Source organism: Zootermopsis nevadensis, unplaced genomic scaffold (assembly GCF_977971745.1).
Source record: "Zootermopsis nevadensis isolate Lab colony 2312 unplaced genomic scaffold, Znev_1.0 Znev_ptg000006l, whole genome shotgun sequence".
Classification (NCBI taxonomy): Eukaryota; Metazoa; Arthropoda; class Insecta; order Blattodea; family Termopsidae; genus Zootermopsis; species Zootermopsis nevadensis.
The window spans coordinates 2,877,419-2,896,696 of record NW_028259138.1 but is presented as its reverse complement, the minus strand read 5'-3'; the positions used below and the strand labels follow the sequence as shown (position 1 = coordinate 2,896,696).

Below are 19,278 nucleotides of genomic sequence, written 5' to 3'. Positions count from 1 at the left end.
GGTCCTATGCAAATGCGCGTCATTCGCCTTCCCTAACTAGATCCACGCTTTCCTCTTCACATCTTTCATCCGACTGTTAGAGAGTTGCTGGGCGAAAATTAATGAAACTGGTTGTCGATGTTATGCCACAGGTTGCTGTTCGAAATTGACACTTTATGACTTCTTACACTTTGTTGCCCCTTCCTGACATACACAAACTCTCGTGGTGTGATGATGACGACTTTAACCATTTTCCTCTGTGCATGGGCATCACTAATATAACCTGACCTAACCCACACAATCTGGACTTTTCGCAGCTCATGCCCATCTGCACGACCTGAAGAAGTAGATAATGCTTGAAAGTAAATTCATTAAATTTTATATGGACGTTATGCCATAATTCACAACTCGAAACACATACTTTGGAATTTACACTCTGTAACATTATCGTGGCAGATGTTTGAACATGGTTATGTTGGCTGAAGAAACTGTTAGTTCTTAGTACATACACCATTAGATGGCAGTATATCACAACACTGACAACATCAGTCACTATTGTTCTATGGTGTACTTTCTAACTGCAACATATGTGAGATCAGGGATCTGAACCATGGATCTATCAATGTTTTCCCTATTTAATGATCAAATGGTATAATCATTAATGAATAATGACTTGAGGAGGGGAAATTGGCCATGGCCTAATTTAAGATACTATCCCAGAACTTACCTGAAGAGACTGAGGAAAACCACAAGAAACCTCAGTCAGGATAGCTGGTCTTTGGGATGGGATTTGAAGCTGGACTTCCCAAATATGAAGCAGGAGTACTAACCAACTGGCTACAACATCCATTGGCCCTCTTAATTTTATATAAAATTCACTGATTTGAATTTTGAAGATAGTTCTGTCTGAGGTTCATGAAGTTGCAAAAAGGATAAAATCAGGAATTATCTGAGACTGAGGTTCTCATGGCAGTAAAGATGCTGAATATCGCCTTTGTGGGCAGTGACACTGTGTGGCCTTGTAGTTCATTGGCATAATGTTTTGGAGGATCATTGGTAAACAGCTATAAGACTACATGATGCTATAACTTAGAAGACCACAATTGACAAAATGAGGAATTACTTTTGGTTTATTTAGAAATTTTTATAATGTCATCTACTTTCATAAATGCCATTTTTGTATGACTGTGAAACATGGTCTCTTTTTTTAAGAAAAATAAACATAAATAGAAGGTGTGGACGTGTGTCTATTCCTTACAAACATCAGTATCACAGACACTAAATGACCTACTTCTATGCAACATCATGTGAAATCTATGCAACCTGATACCTCCCATTTATCTTTTTTTTTTCTATGACCAGTATTACCATATGGCTGTCATGCAAACTCTTGAGGAGGGATCTGTATGTAGAGTCTGAATTTTCAGGTCTCTGAAAAATAAAAGTTTGTTACAGTATTCTTTTATCAAACATGGAACTCCACATGATGCATGAAATATTTTCAACTGATAATTCACTTTAACTGTATCTGGTAATTTATTACAAAGTCACCTATCAGTGTGTTTGGAAACTGCACCACCTGTTACTTCAGAACCCTATATATTTTTAATATTTGTTTTGTAGGATATTAATTTCTGCCACAAAATGTTCCATAAAATTGAGATGAAGAGAAACAAAAAACTACATACTTTAATATCTTACAATAATAACACTCCAATATACTTTATTTACATTTTCAATTACTTATGTTTCACATCATTATTAAGCTTTTTAATTATTAGTGAAGATTATGTGTTTTTAAGACACAAAATTTGTTTCAACAGCTGAAGCACCTATGAAGAACCATCCATCTTCTACTATTACTACTACTATTGAGTGTACAGGTTACAGCTTAATAGACTCATAATAATATCTTGGTGATGACTCCACTGCTATGTAGAAAAGTCTGTGCACTGTACAGCACTCAGACCCCAGATAAAATGGACACTCCTTACTACTTAAATAAGCCTGAAATATTATCTCACTTTACAATTGTGTGGTTTTATTTTCTATGTGGCTAACACAAATCGACTTTACACAGATGGGTACATATAAATACATATTTTTATACAGCAAAGTTATAGATGATAGTAATTAAACCTACTCACAACAGATCTGCATACACAAACACTGATGAAGCTGATTAATGTCATGCGGTAAGAAAGATATGCATATTGGAAACAAGATATAATTTTGGCATCTATCATATGACAAAAACTTATAAATTAACAGTTATCACATTCTGGCAATTGTTCATTTACACTCTTAATCTATTGTCTCACGTCCTTAACACAAAAGACGACGACTACCAGACTTTTAAGTACAGTCATAGTTTATAACACTTATCACTCCAATATCCCACCAACATCATTGCAATTGGCACTGTAACCTTACTTACAAGATCATAATTCTGAACAGTTTCTTGGTAGTCGCACAACTTTACGTGTTCTATGTGACATCTTGTCAGCACAGCAGCTCAGTAGCTTGCGTAAACTGAAATCACAATGGATTCTGTCAAGTCCACTAGTGGATAGCACTGAGTAGTAGCAAGTATAGAATTCAATTCCACTCAGTCGTCCTCCTTCTCAGCTCTTATTTCAAAAAGGAATATAACGTATCCCACATCACTGCCATCATACTTCCAACCTCACATAACCCTGCTAATAAGATTAAAAATTATTCTTAAGTTTCACAGCTTTTTCAGCAATACTGTATTAACTACGAAGTTTATTTTACATTTAATGAAATGTGAGGATGATCAGGCATGATGAATTGGCACAACTCTAAGAGGAAGTGGTCACAGCCTATTTAGTCAAGCCAGTTGCTGCACAGGCTGATATTTAAACTGGTTACTTCACAAGTCATATTCAGGCAACTTAACATTAAGCCAACCTTCCTTTTGTTATTTTTACAAGGGAGTTCAAACTAAAAATCAGTATAAATCACATTAACATAGTACATTAAGAAGACGGCTGTTTTTTGTGTTGTAGCGCTGTGTAATCTGATACATTTTATTGAGTTCCAGCAATAAAAACCTAAGGACAGATGTTCAGAATGTTATTTTTTCTGGTTTTATTTTCAATTTATTTGCAAATGTAACTGAAGAACTGAAAGGTTTGAAGAAAAACAGGGAAAAATGAACAATTTATGAAACCTCTGTATATAAATGCTACAGAATTTCCACATTCACAAAATTTCTGGGGTGTGTCAACCAAATGGTAACAACAATACTGCATTCTTGGCAGTACAGCCTTTTTACACCAGACTGTCACTTGTTTGTTTTCAAAACAGGCCTCACGGTTTCATTGCCCTGCCATCCAGCTGTTCAGAAAGTAAGAATACTGGCACAACAGATATGTGTCGTGACTGTGGCACGTTCATGATATGTGCTTCATCGAGTAACACAAAAACAACTTGTAATTTTCCTGTGAATACTGAGAATTGTCATCCAACTCAGGGATGTAATACTTTGATGGTATGCAATTATGTCAAATGTTGCACTAATTAAGATGAGATTCTTTTGAAGTTACATTACTCTTCTTGACACGCCGTTGAACTCTAACCTCCGCTCGAGCAACTCATTTGTTTTGATGACAAATGAAGATTTTGGTTTCCATTATTTGTGCCCTGCAATTGGATCAGGAGTGGATGTCTACACATCAGAAAAACATATAGTTGGTATACTACAAGATACACGAAGATTTTGGTTTTAATATTCTGAAATCGATATTATCAAAATTCCATGCATGCAGATGGCTAAAACATGGCATTTGTGGTTCAAAAAACAGAAGTGGAGGTGTTAAGTGACTTTAAAGCCTTCTGAAAGTAAATAAATGTTCTCACCTTACAGTTGTTTTAAAAAATATCTGACTCATGTTCTTAGAACCACAATTTAAAAATTCTCAAAATTAATCTTTCCAAATTGCTTGAAGTCACTTCTCAGTTCTCTTTTTAGGTGTGTTCACAATTAAAGTTGCAAGAAAATGCACCAGTCAGCTTTGTCATATCTGTGTGTCCACAAAAACAACAGAACTACTGAATGGATTTTCATTAAGTTTTACAAACTGAGAAGTTTCACTCCCACGTTAGGTGGGTCCCTCAGATGGAGGGACAGGCTCCAGTAATGGAGGTTAGCCGCGAATATATTGAATAAGCGGTCCCGGATGCCGATGAGGAGTGGTCCTCCAGCTCGGCGAAAAATGTTCTATGTTACAAAAACAATGGCAAAGCCTCGGAATAATTGTCGGTGTTGAACCTGTGGTTTCTGCTATCAGGGAGTTAGTTAGTTAGATGTTTTGCTATAATTTGTCAACACATCCCAATTTGGGTTAAAATCAGATTACAATAAAGGATGCTTTACAGTAAAACCCACACACATTTCTGTACACAAAAGTGATTAGATGGGGAATCCCAGCCAGGGAAGTCATATGTGGGGAACCCCCTGCCAACATCACAAATATGTGGAGGAATCCTCCATGATCACATCATCAATTTAGCAGACACAAAAGTTATGTTGTCAGTCCTTCTAGCGGTGGTACTAATGAGAAGTTTAATATTAGGGCTGTACTCAAGCCAGGTGATACCCTGATGTTTTCTTGAGTCCACTTCTTTTAAAACAGTGATGTAAAATATACACAACATGCCCTAAAAGCAAAGGATGTGAATCTGGCATCCCCTAAGGTATAAGATATGAAATACACTAATCAGAAATTAAAAAAAAAGGCCTAGATGTCAGACAGAACTTATTAACTCGTTTCATTTCTGATAGAAGCTTCAGCCTGAAGATGGTCGTTTAGTCCTGTAGAAGTTTACCGACGACCCAGAAGATGGCCATCTTCAAACTCACCGCTGTGATAATCTCATATCCTACAAGTGTCAGCCTCTTTCTTACTAACCACAAGAATGGCTTCATATTATGATGATTCGGTCCACTTCTTTCAAACTGAAACTGCATTCCTATTTGCCTTGGCACTTAATTTTTCGACTATACCTATAGCAGCTACCATTACCTGAAACAAAACTGAAAGGCAAACAAAATTTTCTATAAAAGTTTTCTCCATCATAACCTGAGATGACATAACATCCTTTAAATTCATAAAAATAAATGTAAAATACGTTACTGGTTAGGATTGAGCAAGTGTCCTTGTTGCCTGCACATTTAGTGTTCAAGGAAGGAGTTCGTTTTAAAATTAAGATTACTTTCACCTATTTAAAAAGCCAAGCTCAGTCAGTATAGTGACTGTCTACGAACTGGACGATCGGAGTTCGATCTCCGACGGGGGCAGAGGATTTTTCCTCTGGCCTCTGCACCCAGACCAGTTCTGCGGCCCACCCAGCCTCCTCTACAATGGGTACAGGGCTCCTTTCCCGGGGGTAAAGCCGGCCGGGGCGTGACGCTGACCACTCACCCAATCTAGTGCCGAGGTCAAGAATGAGTAGGAGCTGTAATACCTCACCCTCAAGCGCCTACATGGCGTACAGTGGGACATCTTTTACTTCTTACTTTTAGTCACTGAACCAAGCCTTTTCTAAATTCCCATATCCCCTCCAAATATCCTGTAAAAATGCCACAGTAATGCAAGGAATTAAATACTGAACTCGGTTCGTCTGCTGTTCTCTTTTGTTCTGATAATGTAGTGCCGGCCGCTTGTAGATACTTCGACACGACAGCTGGCCAGTTTAAAAGTATCGCGGCATTCTACAGCTATTTAACGGAGAAGCATGCAATCAAATGACTGAATGTGTAAAGACATTCGTCAATGACGATCCTAACGTTACAAAACTAGGCCTGCCTGCGCCCTGCAAGAACGTATTCATTTTTTATTTGTTCTAATGTAAGTTGCTCTGGTTATTGCCTGAGCTAAAGTTTTACTTGTAGAATAATCCATGATTGGATTCTTCTTTCTCTTTCGATTCTGAATGCCTTGTTGGGCCGTCCGAGGCAGGATGTTTGAACCAACATTTGCATAACGTCCTATCATTCTTCCGGTCGTCTTTTAGGGTCCCTGGAGCTGGATAAATGACTCGAATTCTGCAACCAATTGTATAGACACCCACTCCTCCTTAGTCACTTTGTAGGTGCTCCGAGGCGGATTGTGCAGACAGACATTCGATCTTCTTTTAGTTGCAGATGTGTTCCTCCTTCTTGTAGCGGCACGTGTCGCACTTGACGTCACAGCACCACACGAACCTACAATGGCACTTCTCTTCCACGTCGCGCACCCTTGTCTGGTAGCCTCGCCCGCAACACAGCAGGCGGCAGCCGTCTGGCCCCATACTCGTGCGATTACACAGCCGGCCCCGCGTCCCGAGAACCCCCATCCTGAAAGAGACAAAAGTTTGCCTTACTCATCGCCCTGCTGCTGGTGGTAGTCTGAAACGTCGGTCAATTTCTAATAAACTACACGACGCAGCATCCCAGTAGACAGTCGTATTCAAAAATTTGTGCACAACTTTTGTAAACGCGTGGGATTGAAAGCCGATGACGTGGTCACGGAGCAAGTCCATCATAAAATAAATACACCTACGTAGGCCTACATTTACCGGTAACCAGATTTACATGGTATCGTTGTTCCTGCGAAATAAATTGGAAATCGACGATTTATTTTTCGGGTAACGTTGCTGCTACGAGTTCTTTTATTTAAAAATAGAAACATTTTTCGATATGGCGTAGGTCTGTATTTCAGTTTCGTCCTGCGCCTCCTCGAGGAACAATAGGCCTGTCTTACTGTCCAAAAAAAGAAAAACTGTGCTCACGTTTCGTTACGTTCACAGTAGTCCGGCGACTCCTCTAGGAACACCAGGTCCGTCTTGTTGGGCTGCTTGTAGTCTCGACTCACCGCCCTCAGCTTCTTGATACGCCGTCTCTTTTTGTCCACCATCTTGACGTGAGAGGCGCCCTCGTATCTCGCGCTCAAGGCGTCCCCTACCTGGCGAAATGGCGGCAGTTTCCGCCAACACACTCTTACGCTGCAAGATCCGGACATCCCGTGGCACTTGCACACTCGCTGCATCCGCGACCTGATGGACTGCAGAAAAAGAGGAAGGACTGCAGTGTTGCTAACAGATTTGTATTTACCTGCTCCATTGTCTACAAATCCTATATCTAAACAGACGGTATTGCCATCCGTCTTGCATCAGAAACATGGCATACGAGTAGTGGGCTAATATTCATGTTTTAAGATAGATATTTTTCGAAACGTCATTACCACACGAAATTTCAGAACCCCTACAGTACATGGCTTTGGTGTCCCTCCCACTTCGAAGCTCCCACAACTCGCATGTTGCTACTACTGATGATAGCTAACTGAAAATTATAAAGGTACGAGGGTGTCCTGTATTGCTGTCATTTTCATGTCAATATTCACGGAATTCTATCAATTGGCCCAAAAGTTACTAAGGAACACCACACACATGGTCGGACAATGTAGCCTACGTCTCACCTCGACAAACTACTACTAATTTTTCATGTGAAATACTTACTCTTCTCCCAGCTTCATTATTATGTAAATTCATGAGACCATCAGCAGTGTCTCGATTCTCGTGAGAGTCTACAAAGTCTCTGCTAAATTTCTCACCAAAATGAATGTCCTGAAAATATAAGAATTACCATAAAAATACAATTCTGCAGCCTTCGTTTCGAGGCTAACACCCACTAGGAACTAGTTCTGGTATCAGAAACCTGAAGGTTCAGTACTGCTAATACCAAAACCGTACGATGATAAAGATACTCTGATCCAATTCAATTCACGATCATCTCCATAACCTGTCTCCCTAACACTCATCTTATTGTTACGAGTCCTTTCTCATCTGCTTGTTCTTGCAAGTGACAATTTTCAAAGAGGTTGCCTAATCAATATTCTGTATGCATTAATTATCTACTCGTCCCATCGTAGAATAGAATGTCACTATCCTAACAACAGCCTCTTGGTACACATCACGAAATCCTCGTCATGTAATATCCCAAATTTCGTACTTAAACTTTATCTTACTTTGATCAAAATATAATGCGTTGTGTAAGTTACTTCACTTCCTATCGTGCATCGGGATCTCCTTCCCTGCCTCAAACAACGGGTGTCGGGAACATCCCCACCCGCGGTGTTACAAATGTTTTGTGTTGCCTATGTGGCCCCTATTCGCCTGCACGATGTGGTGCTCAGAAGCAGAGGTAACATTCAATTTTTACAAATTGCATTTCATGTTTTGAAAGCGGCGTGAAGTAGGTACGCGCTCTGCTAATGAGGTAAATTGTTCTTTTTTAACCCTTCAAAGCCGAGTGGTAACTAATTACATGTACCAACGGCTGTAACAATTAGTAACTCTTTATTTTGTATGATTTTCACCGTCAATGTAAACAGGAATTACTTTCATAAAAACAACATTGACCAGTTTATTTTTATGATGGGGAGGTATTGTATTTTCTGCGTTTTTTGAACACTGTTTATACCGACTTCGACTTCAAAGTATTGGTATTAACGCCTAGTCCACGAAGTTGATATGCATTGTTAGGGACAACAAACTACAATTTTAGCTAATAAACTTAGTTTTCCATTTCAAAATAAGAATTTATAAAATCAAACGAATACTGATTAAATGATGTCATTAATAACTGGAACGTTGGAAAAGACAACTTCGATAAATTTTCTGCTTTAAACAATCTGCCAAAAGAAGAAAAGATACGGAAAGTGCGCTATAGTTTTATTTTATAAATATCTATTTTGTTTTGATTGTCATTTATTTTTAATCTAGTGTTGCAAAAACACGCTAAAGAAGCACTAAATTATTTTTAATTGTATCTCGTTAAATATTTACTCGTTAAGTATATATCATGTGAGTTCGATGTAATCAGACAGATTCAATGCCCTTACATATTTTTTCTACGAAAAGTAGCGTTTTGGGGTTTCATAGAGGTTATATTTGTACGATATGAACCAAAATTCAACTCGTTCTATACCATTCCCCAATACCAAATTCTATCTAAATCCATAAAGTACTTTCTGAAACAAAACATGCAGGCAAATTTACAGATACGATCTCATTATGTATTAATTTCGTGGACAGTAAGTTTCAAACATCTCTCAATCACTTACTTCGGAACAACCGCCCCACTGCCATTTTCCTTTGGGTTTGCGACTGCGCACTCTGCTGTCACAGCTGCATTCGTTTAGCTCTCCACGAGAACACGCACGCGTCACTGTGTACGCTATCCCAGCTGCTGACACTGCATGGACGTAAGCAGCTTCTCGACTCTCTACAACACAGCCACGGATGTCTGTCTCCACTGAGACCATTATCACGAAACCTATACTAAAGCACCAGAAACATTATGGTAGTCACGTGATAAGCAGGTGGCCACGCGCGGAAACCTGGTTGCATAGTCTTGCCGTGACGGACCTGCTTTGTGGTACTACCATCATGTTCGAACAACGTAACGCGTGTTTCAGTGCAAAGGTGTGACTGTCCAGAACTTGAGAGCGACAATCAAATCCTTGTGTTGGGGTGGGATTTTTATTTCTTTTTGCACACTAACTATTGATGCATGCAGTTTTAGTTTCCTGCCTTCATTTGTTACAAACTGCAGTGTTTACCACAAATTCTTTCTGACATGTACACACCAACGGACACAAACTACGCTACGTGTGAAATATGGCAGGATTTGCATAACAATGCGCCAGTAATCATTCTTACCCTTGTTTATATATGTAGACTACAAAACTGCCTGTCAAGGACGCTGGGAAAACCTGAAGTTGTACTCACGTACTTATAAAACACATTTTTATTCAAAAATCTAATAACACTAGCCGATCACACACGTACAGTTCCGCAGCATTAATATTGTTTTTCATACACAACTTTCGAATCATTTAACAGACATTTGAGGTTGTCACAATGTCCATATGTTTCAAAACGTATCGTAGTCTATACATTGCACCCATTGATGAGTTTGAATCTATGCTGTTTCACCAACAATCACTACTGAGAAAAGAAAATATTTAAAACACGTATTTCGGTGAAACTTGTGTAAAATACACCCAAGATCGCAATTTTATAGTTTGTTTTGTAAATAAGATTATTACTAAGAAGATGTGTAGGCAAAAGTATATGGAGACGGCTATCTTCTGGGTTGTTGCGCCGTGTAATCTGATAGAATTTTACCGACGTTTCAGAGGTCCTTACTGTCTCCATCAACAGGGCGATGATGCTCTTCTCCCTGATGATGGAGGCAGCAAGACCCTCTGAATCGTCGGTAAACTTCTACCAGACTACACGGCGCAACAACCCAGAAGACAGCCATCTTCATTTGAACCAATAGCTTTAAATATTGACAAAATGTCTAACTTCGCTGCTATATTTATTTCTTCGATATGAGCCATGTTAGGAGCGTGAGGATTTTAGTAAGTTGTGTCGTACATCACAGAGACCGCAGATCTGCGTAGTGATCATAAAAGTGTTAAAGCATGAAAATGAGGATATGGAGGGAGATTAGAAACTTGTAGAATAAATAAATGGAAAACATGAGAACCGAGAAGATGAAAGAAAATGGTTGACTTACTGACAGACAGGACTCCTCCGAAGATCGTAGTCGTATTGCCAAATGTGCTGCAGTTCCAGCGACTCATACGGAACTGGTACTGACACTCGTCAATGGCCATCTTTGCTCCGATACCTAAACTCTGCAAGTACAATAGACACTCTACAGTGTAATACAAATCAATAACTAAATTCTGACAAAGTATTTTCTTGAATAGCAGACAGAGCCAGTCAAGTAGGGTAATTTAGGGATATCTCGACACCTCAAGAAAAAACTCTAGGCTTCAGGAATATTTTTTGAAAATTAAAAACAGAAATTTTCATATATTATCCATGGAGATATGTTTTATTTGTACTACAATAATAAAGCAGGTAAGTTTAAGGGAAACAGTGCAATTAACAAAAAAAAGAAATAGAAGCAAAATGTCGACTACAATACACATGTCACTACAATACACATGTCACCACTGGTCACAGTTGAAGTTTTTGTCAGTTCACATAGCATGGCTGTCCTTTAGAAAGTGCGAGTTGTCACCACAATAACTATTAATCCATAAATGCCATGTGCATCCAGTGTAATTATCATTATCTGGAATGTAATTATTATAGCATGTGCTATTTAGGGTATGTAAAACTCACCTGGTCGTCTTTGAGGGTTCCTTACGAGGTTGAGACTTGCAAAAACAGACTCCTTTGAAGTTGCACGTTGATCGCAGTATGGTAGGCTATCTTCTGTACAGTTACAGTCTTTGCCACTACAGTGCAGCTGTCGCTAGGGTGAAATTTGTTAAAAGTGTCGAGATCTCCCAGATGTCGAGATCTCCCTAAATTACTATATGCCACATTTTAGAATGATTAAGTAGCGATGTTTGTATCATTAAGATTTTATCGTGTAGTTTGGTGACGAGATAACAAATATGTCTACATAGTTTTATAAACTTTTACTTCTAGACTAATTTCCTTGTTAGCAATTAATACGGCTAAGTGTTTCAATTTATGATATTTGTTTTTACACAACAAATTAACACCATCACCACAGACCAGAAGTTAACGTGTTCCATTCAGTGATTCCGAACTTAATATGACATAACATCACATGTTGCAGCACGGAAACTCTTGTCTTTGGGAATGTCGCATTGCTCAAATAGGAAATTGTAAGAAAATGTAAACTGTGTTCCATCTTTCGACAGAACTCATGGACATCTCTTTATCCTGCAAGAAATTCCTGGACCGTGGAGGAACAACGTGGAAGAATTGAATTTACAGTTTCGATACACAGTAGATTCCGGTTAATTGGCCATCGGTTAATCGGGGCAGCCGCTTAATTGGGCCAAAGTGTTCTAGTCCCGATGTGTCCCAATTAACCTGAATCCACTGTATCTTAGTATTATTAATAATAAAATACTGGAACGGGTCAATAAGTGTCCGTATTAATTATTAATAATTTTGTTTTTATGAATTCTGATATATTTATAAGGTGTGTTACGTTATTACGAATAATTATTAGCTATTTAACAAATTTCACTTAGCACAGAATTTTTCTCTCTAGTTTTCCGATACGCTGTTACTTTGATTCGTTCCATGTGGCCCCCGAATAAAAATAATTGTCCATCCCTGATCTACAGTCAGGTTGATGGGGATACAGAAATCATTCTCCGAGACAAAGGATAAGAGAATCAATTCTCTATCTTCCTTTATGATACATATGAATCACAAGGGTTGTTGAACAAGTAACAAGAAATGCACTGGAAGATTTGAAACAGCGTGATTGGAAGGAAGACGATCCTTGTGAGTGATCGCTGGACTCTCCCGAAGCGGAAAATTAAGGAGGGATGAAAGTTAAAGATACTGAGCGCAATGGGGCTGCAAGTTAATAGCAAGGGGCCCAGACAACTGACTATCATATCTACAGGAACACGACGTGCCTGGAGCTAAAGCAAACTCCAGTCGTATTTCAGAGTTTCACAAAAATTAAAATTTCTCTTTATGATCCAGACACAATTCTCAGAGAGTCCACTCTCTTTTCTAGAGATGCGATGTTAAGCATATTTTTCAACGACGTTGTTTTAGAAAGAAACTCATTATACCTATTTTGCTGTAAACACACATAAATAATTACAGAACTCAGAGGTATATTTTTTGTGTGCAGTATCCGCTGGTACAGATTTAATTCGCATAAATATTGCGTACAAGTGTGTTTGTGTGTGTAGGCTATATTTATGCTTCAACTTCAAACCAAATTAAATGTTCTTAGCTACTCGTACAATGGTCACTTCGTTATTGCCATAGAAGAGAACACTTTGACATCATTTTCGACTGGCTGTCATGCCACTAAAAGTCTTTTGCAAATAAAACGTGTAGAACATACGTTAACAATCTGGATGTTAATATTCTGGGTTGTAACGCCGTGTGAACTTGTAGGTAGATAGAATAGAATGTTCTGGAAGAAAACGTCGCACCAATCTTCAGTGCTAAAGACGAAGGTAGCATATTCCTCCGAAATTATGATCAAGTTCAAGCACAATTTCACACGGCGTTACAGGCCAGAAGACAAACTCATCACCTCCGTGAAAACCTCCATGTCATTCTGTTGACTCTCTCCAGATGTTTTCACATCCACCACGTTCCTAATGATGATAGGGAATTAGATACACAAATGCATGCAAACATCCAACGTAATTATGTCTGCACAAAGTTAAAAAAAATTCATCAGTTGTTACACCAAAGTCGTCAGGGGCAAGGGAGAAACACAGGAAACCGACTAAACACACGTGCGCACGCACACATGCAGGCATGGAACCGCAAAACAAAGGAAAGTGGGCTAAATTTAGAATTTCCTTGTGGTTGGTCAGCAGGACATTTAACGGTGATCTGTCAACTAAACGTGATGAGATGATTACGCAGAGTGAACAGAAAATAAATGAACAAAAAATGAATACCTTAAACGTTTTGAGGATTGGAATGTCATGTTTGCGTGTAGTGTGCAGCAAACGCTTATAAAATAAACAAAAGAAGAAAGATACGCTCTAAAATGCGAGTAATCTTGTGAGCAGGCAAGTGACAGGACGAGTAAACTCGTAAGCAAAAGAGCAAGTTGGCGAATAAGCGCTTATATTGACGAGCATGAGAATAAAGAGCGACCAAGCTTGTCAGCAAGTAGCGAGTAAGTGAGCGAGTCGATCCCGCTTACCGTCAGAATGTTCTGGCTCAGGGCACAAAGTTCTCGCTGCTTCTCCTCCAGGTACCGCAGTCGATCACAATTGTCTCTGTAGCTGGTTGATGTGAGATCAAGGGTGACTTGTTGAGAGTTCGGCATGCCCAATATCCTGCAACAATGAAACTCATTTAAAATAACAAATACAATGATTTCGAACAATCACAAATTTTTCCAGCCTAGGTCATTGTCTCAAAATTTGTGCTCGATCTTGGGGTTATTTTGAAACAACCAAGAGTTCGACCCCCAGTACCGTCTATCCTGGCATCTTACATTTATATTTTCTGTGCAAGTAGTAATTTTTAAAAACATATGTGAAAGCTCTAGAGACCCTGATCTGCCAATTTCACGACAAAATAGACTTGTTTCGAAGTTGCTGGCTGAAACCGTATTTTGATTCCTGCCGCCAATTCTGACTGTCAAGAAACAGCCTCACATAGAAAAGTCTCTCTGGTTGACAACTCCTGTTCCAGCCGTGTATATCGAAGGTAATTTAAAAAGTAAAGTCTGTTTATGATTTGTCTTTATTCTACAAACGGTACACATTGTAGTGTCATTTTTCGACTAGTCCCCGAGTTTCTCCTCACATTTATTGCTAAGGTCCACGAGTTTCATCATGACATCTGCGAAGAGCGTCTCCGGTTGCGTGCGCAGCCACGTACGCTCCGCGTCATTTGAAAATCAGCAATCATGTAATTATCCGAAAATATGGCAATCAGATGAGGCGAGATCTTGACTGTATGCTGTGCGAGGGAAAAGCTAGAATTTCAGTTTTCTGATTGTTTCAACAGTTGCTGCTGCCGTATGAGGTCGAGCGCCGTCGCGATGCAAAATAACTCATTTTGTGTGCGGTCCTCTTGAACAGAGCATTAACTCGTTCAACATTGTCCGCCGTTAGGCCAGAGCGGTCTTCAGTAACAACGCTTGTCCTGACACTTCGGAACCATTGGTACATTTTTCTTTGCGTGATAGTTATTTCCATGCTGTATATGTTTCTTCTGTCGAATGACGGCCCGTTGCTCAACATCGGTGCAAATCGAAAGACGAGCCAACATGTTTACACTAGCTTCGCTGAACGTAACCACAACAGATTAATATCAACATATGGTTACCCGACGACATGAATGTAGACTTGGCTTAGGATGCAGTACGCGTAACGTGTGTGAGAGCTCTGTTTGATATATTACCTGTATTTTACACGAAAAATTCCCTTACGTTTAAAATTCTCTCGTAATAATCTTCTAATGTTTTTGTGTTTTTACCAGCACGTGAGTTGTCCCTGTCTTTTCAATCCCAGCAAACATGAAGCTACTTGGGACGGAAACTACAGAGCTTCGACGCGAAGAATCTCTCAGCACGATCATCCTAGTCTACTTTATCATTGGTCCTTAGGGAGTAGTTATTGTTTTCAAAGCTTCTTCCTTCGATAATGCCTTATAGGGAACAGACAGGGTTTCTGTGAAACACTCAAGTACCAGGATGCGTCCTCTCACGCAGCCCTTAATATCACTGAAATGGTCCAGTCGATGATCCAGGAGACTGAAGAATGACGACTCTCAGTGGCGTGCATCCAGAAACCGAATGAAATAACTGTAGAACGCCCATCGTGGAACAGGATTTAAAGACCTCTTTTAGACGTAACCTCTATGTCAAGGGTGAGGTATTATACTCGAAACGTGGAACCATGAAGAAGAAAGTAGCAAACATGGAATAAAATGTCAGACTACCTTTCCCAGTTTATAGTAAAATCTTTCCAAATGGTTTCACAATGTCCATGTGTCTACCCGTCCTTGACTTTCGAACGAAATGATAAGTTAAAAAAAGTCGTGCAATTGGAAACTTTACTGTTTTCGGACAAAAATGTCGAACAATGGCCGAGCAAATTTCTGGGTTGGAAAAAGACATTAGCGCCACATAACGTAGGATTTATTAACTGTGTGAAGTAAATATAGGCCTACTGAAAAATATGTAACATTTGTTAAAACAACATGGCGTCGAGTAATTCTAAACGTGACTTCGCACTAGATGGCATCTGTTAATGAACCATTCCAACTGAGAGCATTTTCAGGCGCCTGTTAAAATTACTCCGCCCGCCCGTCTGTTCGTACTCATGAAACAACCGGAGAATAGATACACAGATTTTGATGACATTTGATACAGGAGAATTTTTGGAAAAGCTGTCCAGTCATTTCAATTTTCACCTCAATCAGATTATTTTAACAACCACATTAGGGCAGGCTTGACTTCACCCATTCAAGGATCTCTGACCCCAGACAACTCTGAAGTCGATGGCGCTATTCGTGAAGGTCGGGGCTCAAATTCTGGAGAACCCTTCAGAAATATTACACTCTTAGTACAGTTCCTAACTTGTTTTGTATTCCATTTATTCTGTAACTCACATATTTTTCTCTTTCGTCAATCATCAATTTATGATTTGAGGTTTTCACAGCGGTGAATATGAAGATTTCTGTCTTCAATTATTTATTTATTTCTGTTTTGTATTTTTGTTCGTCATTCTCTTCTGTGTTTCTTTACAAACCCACCAATCACTCTTGAGATGTGTGGACGACTATCTTGTTCTGCGATACCCAAGCGAATCTTGTTGCCAGGTTCGGTACGCCACTGCTGTCACCTCTTTGATCTAACATATTGGCTCCAACGGTTGTCCCATCTGCCTCCGCGACGGGCGTTATCGGCAATAGAAGACAAGGATCCCCTTTTGATAGCTGGGATTTCAGAATGAAGAAAGCGAGGGTCAGCAAAATGTGGATCAGTGAGAGCCGCTCATCAAACAGCCAGCCGCCTGCCCCTAAGTCGCAACGGACTTGTTTGCCTTTCTTCACATCAACTTCACCAGTAAATGAGAAACCATGGAGGTGAGCGCCGGTCACCTGTTCTACCTGATGATGCTGCCTTATTGTGATTATTCTCCGGCTTATGTACCTCAATATTTTGAGTTTAAATGCATTCTTACAGCAGCTTATAGGTTAATAAGAATTAAATCAGCTTCTTTATCATGCTGCTAGCTTAGACCCCGAACAGACCTACAAAATTTCATAAATATATTCCTAATAGTTTCATAGGCGAAACTATGTAGAGCGACGGACAAGTTCATTTCATACATTTCCTGCAAAGAATTTGTTGTGGTACTAAAAGAAATCCTGTCAGACAGGATATGTATCCTGTTTGTTTGACATCGACAAAAGAGCTATTTTCATTTTCCATCCGAGCTGTGGGAACAGAACTGTAGCTGGTTACCTTGATAAGTCTGGTTTATCGCCAAACCTGCTCAGACTATATATTTACGACGAGCACCGATTATGCCCACAGCCGTAGCATCCATTTCAAAATGAAGGAGACGATGTCGTAAAATGTTATTGTGTTATGCCTCTAACAATAAGAAGAACTCACACTTCGAGGAATTCTATTGTAGGCCCTACTGTGTGGTGTTTCTCGATTAACGCTGGCTGCAGTATAGTTGGACAGACTCCCTATGCCTTTAGGGCCACATTCTTCCTCATGGTCACACATCAAGTGAAATGCTTCGTTCAAAAAGGGTGTAGCTCCAAAAATATAAGTAAAGAATTTACCTTACCACTTGGCAATCTCCTACTTCGAAATCTGCATGTTGCCATTGACTTGATATCTGCTACCAATGAATCAATAGTTCTATACAAATGAAATTTGGTGTGGAGGTATATCACCGTGGTACAATTGTTTCTACACTAGGGCCAATAACAGTTTTCCCATTAGACCAACGGGGCAAAGAAACCCTCATGTCACTGTTTTCAAACTAATACAAAACTTTCTTTATCCCTAACAGTACTTATTCAGAATTGAAAAATTAATATTGTATAAGCTCAAATATTAATTTAATTGAAATGTGCACAAATTAATAATACAGGGCTACATATTATTTTAAATTTGCTCCTGTAGCAGCTTGTCTCTGACACATTTTCTACCTGGAAAACTTACGGCAAGGTTTTGAAGTCAGTAACTTGTGGCAACTGCACGTAAAGCTGCAGACGAGATAAGAATCACGATTTCTTCTCTCACATCTTTCGTAGCAACGAAAATAAATAAGCATGCAGTGGACATAACTGGTAACAAATTAACAAAAAAAAAATCATGGGCCTGATTACAAGCGGCCTTGGACCGGATGTGTCCCGCGATGAGATGTATCAATAACACACTTAACAAATTCTGCACGAAATTTTATGTCACCGAAAGAGCTCAGTCACTAAAGTTACAGGCTGAATGACGGGTTGGTTCAATTTTGTGTAGGGTAAGTCCAGCTCCAGACTGTCGATTCATGAAGGCGACCATTCCCACCTATTCAGTATTACTGAACGCAAAATATCTATGAGCCTGAGTTGTCTCAGTAAGAGGGGAAGGGAAGGTGGAAAGGGGAAAGAGGGAGCAAGGCGCCTTGTGCGCTATCATTTCCCCTCCCTGGCCGTCAACTTGTGCATTTATAACGCAATTGAGTTACGGATAGCTAGATAAAAAGGCGTGAGCATACGTCTTCATGGAGCTGTATTTAGTCTCAGCGTCGACTGTTGTGATTTACCTCTCAGATTCTGTTAAGAAGACGCTAGCTGGATGCAAGTATACTGATAACTAGGACGAAACCTAGCCATAAAAACTCGCAACTAGTAAACCAATCCACATTGAATTATTTAAAAACTGGTGTGTCAAGGAATATTCAGCGAATACAAAGAACTAATTTATTTACAAAACCGTCATCTTGTCATCTTTATTAGCCTACTAACACAACCTGAGTTAGTGAGATTTCAGGTTCTCACGGCAGCGCCGTGTAGTCTGGTAGCCAGAGCTAATTAACTTCGCGATAGAAATGTGAATCTTTTAATTTTTTGATCCGTTAAATAACTGTTTATACAAATTGTGTTTCCGAACATTTGCATTAACTTCAAATGACTGTACGTACTTTTACTTAAAAATCAAATAAGCTCACAGGGAATAAATCGTTTTGTCATAACAAACTTAATGACGCAATGTCGCTTTTAAAGTTTAGGCTAGATACTCAACCCGTTACGAAAATTCCTGTTTTTATGGAACCACAAAGTTCATTACCGACTTCAGAAAAGCCCGTCACTAAATGCATTCCTGATGTAACCTAAATAATAAACAGGATACAAGATACAACCTTTTAAGGATTCTGATCTATTTGACAGTTCTGTCATTCGTATCAGTTGTGCAATGTCCATGATTCTTTCGTTTAGATGCCTTAAAGCAGTTGACTTGCGCATCACGAAGTCCTCATTACGTAATATCCAACATTACATTCTTACTTACAAAACAAAGAGATAGTTTTACAATGATCTGTTTGTTACATTTCATAACATTCGTTGAAATTTTGAATACGTTTTCGACATGCGTTATCTCGGGTATAGTATCTTATTTAATGACACATTTCTTTACTTTTTAACCAGAGTTATCTCAGTTTGACGCGTCATTTTAATAGCATATGTAAACATTAGACCTGGGAAGCAGAA

At 39.2% G+C, this 19,278-nt stretch overlaps 1 protein-coding gene across 4 annotated transcripts in view; it reads right to left on the bottom strand.

Annotated features, from left to right (window-relative positions):
• Positions 1-3,143: 3,143 nt before the first annotated feature.
• The window catches only part of LOC110832362 (protein Wnt-4), a 104,696-nt gene continuing 88,561 nt past the window's right edge, over positions 3,144-19,278 (bottom strand). For 2 of the 4 annotated variants that reach the window (XM_022069278.2, XM_022069276.2), the window contains exons 2-7: positions 13,739-13,874; positions 10,571-10,691; positions 9,108-9,289; positions 7,501-7,608; positions 6,775-7,046; positions 3,144-6,340 (exon numbers count right to left, since the gene is read on the bottom strand). In XM_022069278.2, coding sequence (XP_021924970.1) covers positions 6,139-6,340; positions 6,775-7,046; positions 7,501-7,608; positions 9,108-9,289; positions 10,571-10,691; positions 13,739-13,864 — 1,011 coding nt within the window. In that variant the 5' untranslated portion in view covers positions 13,865-13,874 and the 3' untranslated portion in view covers positions 3,144-6,138. Of the gene's footprint in view, positions 6,341-6,774; positions 7,047-7,500; positions 7,609-9,107; positions 9,290-10,570; positions 10,692-13,738; positions 13,875-17,737; positions 17,827-19,278 lie in introns of those variants that run through there. The other 2 variants (XM_022069279.2, XM_022069277.2) reach the window with 2 other exon arrangements.